Below are 3,113 nucleotides of genomic sequence, written 5' to 3' on the forward strand. Positions count from 1 at the left end.
TTAATTAATTGTAAAACAATTTATAATAAAACTCCTGGCGAATAGAGATGTCATTTCAGAATTTTTAAATTTAAACAAGTTAACTCTTGAATGCACTCAATTCATTCAGAAGATTTAATTAATTGTAAAACAATTTTTAATAATAACAAGCGCAAGCCTTAGAAAACAAAATTCAATAAAAATTAAACAACTTAATATTAAAATTATACAAATTAGTTTAGATCTTTTAGACATTTAAGAAATTAAAAATTGAAATTTAGGACATTTAAAAAGTTGTAAAACAATAAATAAATAATTGAAAATAAAGCCTAAAAACTCATATTTAATAAAAATTATACTTACTTCATCTGAAATTAAACCAAGATTAGTTGAAACACTTGCAAATGCAGTTTGAACGGCACCCAATCAATTAAACTTAAAGACGAAATCAACTAACTTGCTTGTGAATTAAAACGACAGCAATCAACGAAGTACGTAGTGTTGGAAAACCCTCTTCAGAATAAGTGAAGTCGATTTACTTGAGACCTGCGAAGCCGTTGAGAAACAGCTCTTCCATCGTGATAAACGCTTTTTCAACCGCTTTGGGTGTCGTCTTTACTGCACGCTCCACTGCCGCCACCAGCACCTTGAAACGACGCTGAAATTCGTCTGCGTCGGTCTTTATTCTGTCTTGGGCAAACGTGAACACGGAATGCCAGACCTTACCGTTGTTGGGCGTGCACTTGTCCGGGTTGAGTCGAACAAAAACTACCGATTTGCACTTGATATCCTTGAGAGTGTCCTCATTTCGTTTGACCTCTCCAGTCGAGTTATAAGCCGCATGCTAGTTTTCGTCGATCTCCACAATAGCGCAATGTGATTTGAAATTCAAGAATCCATCCGACCGGCGTCTTGAAACTCCACCCGGGATGGTCTTGTTTAGCTGCATGACCGGATGAAACGCCGACAGCTCATCCATGAAGGCTTGCTCTCGAACGCGATAGTTCTTAACCCCAACGGGGTTAATCTTGCTGTAGCACCTGTAGCAGTGCGGTCGATTCATCAAATTTTCGCTCCGGTTCATCGTCTTGCACATCTTGCACCATGGCGTGACGATGTCCCTCTCACAAGAGCACATGTGCTTCGCACAGTGGCTGGGTTTCCCGCCTTCTACACCAAAGTACGCGATCGTCGAGCAGCATTCGTGCGTGCACCGAATGTCGTAAATCCTCTTTATTTCTGTACACTCTTCTTGTCCTTGCAGACCGCACAATAACTTGGCTTTCGTGACCGAAAGATGCTGTCTTATTGCATCCACCGCCTTGACACTTGTTCCAGAACTTTTCCAGTACGCGAAACTTGTATCCTCGCTGACGAGACGATTAATGCATGCAGCACACAATCTTCCCGCAGCAAAACCATAGTGGGCAGCTTGAATCCTTCTTGACTCATACATAGGTCACAGGATTTTGTTGTTCTGATCTTGTGAGTCATCGCATGCTTGATGCAATATTTGCTGACCTTCTTTGCCATGCGGCATCCCGGTTCTTGGCGCGAAATAACAGCCGGGACCTTACCCCCAACTTTATGCCGCGAAAACCGTTTGACTCCATCAACTCCCCAGCGAGCGGGCTACGCACATCCAGTACCACCCTGAAGCTGGAAACCACAATTCCCATTCTGGGGACAGAGGTTTTCCTTTCCCCTCTCCGCCTCACATGCGTGGCAAGGAGTAGGAGCTCCACCATGTATCCCGTACGAACAAACTCTTGAAGCCCCCGTTTTGCCACAATCAACGCAAATGTTGTGAATGATTGGGAGGCTTGGCTTTCTCCCAGTCATCGGCACGCAAAATTCACAGAATTCATGACGTCCTTGGTCTCCAAATGTCGCCGGGAGAACACATGGACGCTTTGAACAATTGGTGTGTGAATGTATTTTACAACCGGGCCTAGAATACTTGACCGCTTTCTTGCACTGAAACAGAATGTCCGGTGCGTTATTTGGGTATTCCTCCGCTGGTTTGCGAAGGAAATCCAGACACCGGCGACAAAGTTCCAGTGTCCCGTTGGAACTGTGAGTTGTGAAGTTCTTGCAATTTGTGACACCTTTGCAGCTGTCGTGGTCCTTCTTGTACCATTTACTTGAACGACACTTCTTCCTCTGGCACTTGACTATCCAAAGACCGGCAGGGAGCTTGAATTCATCATCTCCAGCATTTAATTCTCTGGGATCTTAGTTTCACCACTCGGTTCGTTTCCACCACCACACACCACCGATAATTCTCCACTTTCTCCACTCAAATCTATAAAGTGGTTAGCTCCACGAGAGAAATTATCTCGAAAGTCGCCAGTACTACACCGGCTTAGATGGCAAGAGAATGCTTGCCAACCGTTCTGTTCCAAGAAAACGACGACGACCGCGTACAATGGCCACTCGTGTGCCAGCCGGTCGGCCGATGTCAAAAGGACATACCCTGAGCAACGATTAAACTGAGGTTAACACAATTAGCATTTCTTGTGAACCGGAACATTTTACCTCTTACCAATTGTCCGTAAAAATAATCTGACTAAGGTCAATACAAATAGTTTTCCCAGACATTTTACATTTTCCCAATTGTCAATAAGAAAACTCTGACACAGAAATGAAACCAACGTAGTATTGCAGTTATATCCCTGTATTCATTTTTAAAAAGAACAGCGATGTCAACAACCTTTTCTACTCAAGACGCTCCCCCCACCGGCTTCTACCGGTTTTTCTGGTGGTGCCAGCAGCACCTTCGCAACCGAGGCTGGCAGCTGCCAGGTATTTGAGAACGTGGGGTCATCTAGGCGAATCCCCAAACGTCGCAGCCGCTATTCAGCGACTGTTAGATTCTGTGCCTCACGCCCGTATCACAAAGGCTCGTCTCATCGAGGCGTCTCGCAAGGGGACGGTGCAGGAGGAACAGAGTGGGTGCTGCCATCTGGAGCCGACCTGCAAGGACGACCAACCTACCAGATGCGTATGTGGTGAAGCGCCAGTTGGCTTTCGTGAATAAGAAAACTGGTTGATGGGAAGCGACCCGATTCAGCCCTGAGACTCATGGTCGACGACGGTGCGTCAGTGATTACGTCATCATCGGTGAGGATTAC

The 3,113-nt window shown here is 45.2% G+C and overlaps 1 protein-coding gene across 1 annotated transcript; it reads right to left on the minus strand.

The window, feature by feature from the left end:
- Window positions 1-514: 514 nt before the first annotated feature.
- PPTG_03180 (hypothetical protein) lies at window positions 515-1,117 on the minus strand (the record flags this gene model as incomplete). Its single annotated transcript, XM_008895857.1, has 2 exons — window positions 515-823; window positions 899-1,117. 2 exons carry the CDS (start codon window positions 1,115-1,117, stop codon window positions 515-517), a joined length of 528 nt encoding a protein of 175 aa, XP_008894105.1.
- Between the last annotated feature and the right edge of the window lie 1,996 nt (window positions 1,118-3,113).

This window comes from Phytophthora parasitica (assembly GCF_000247585.1).
Source record: "Phytophthora parasitica INRA-310 unplaced genomic scaffold supercont2.4, whole genome shotgun sequence".
Classification (NCBI taxonomy): domain Eukaryota; phylum Oomycota; class Peronosporomycetes; order Peronosporales; family Peronosporaceae; genus Phytophthora; species Phytophthora nicotianae.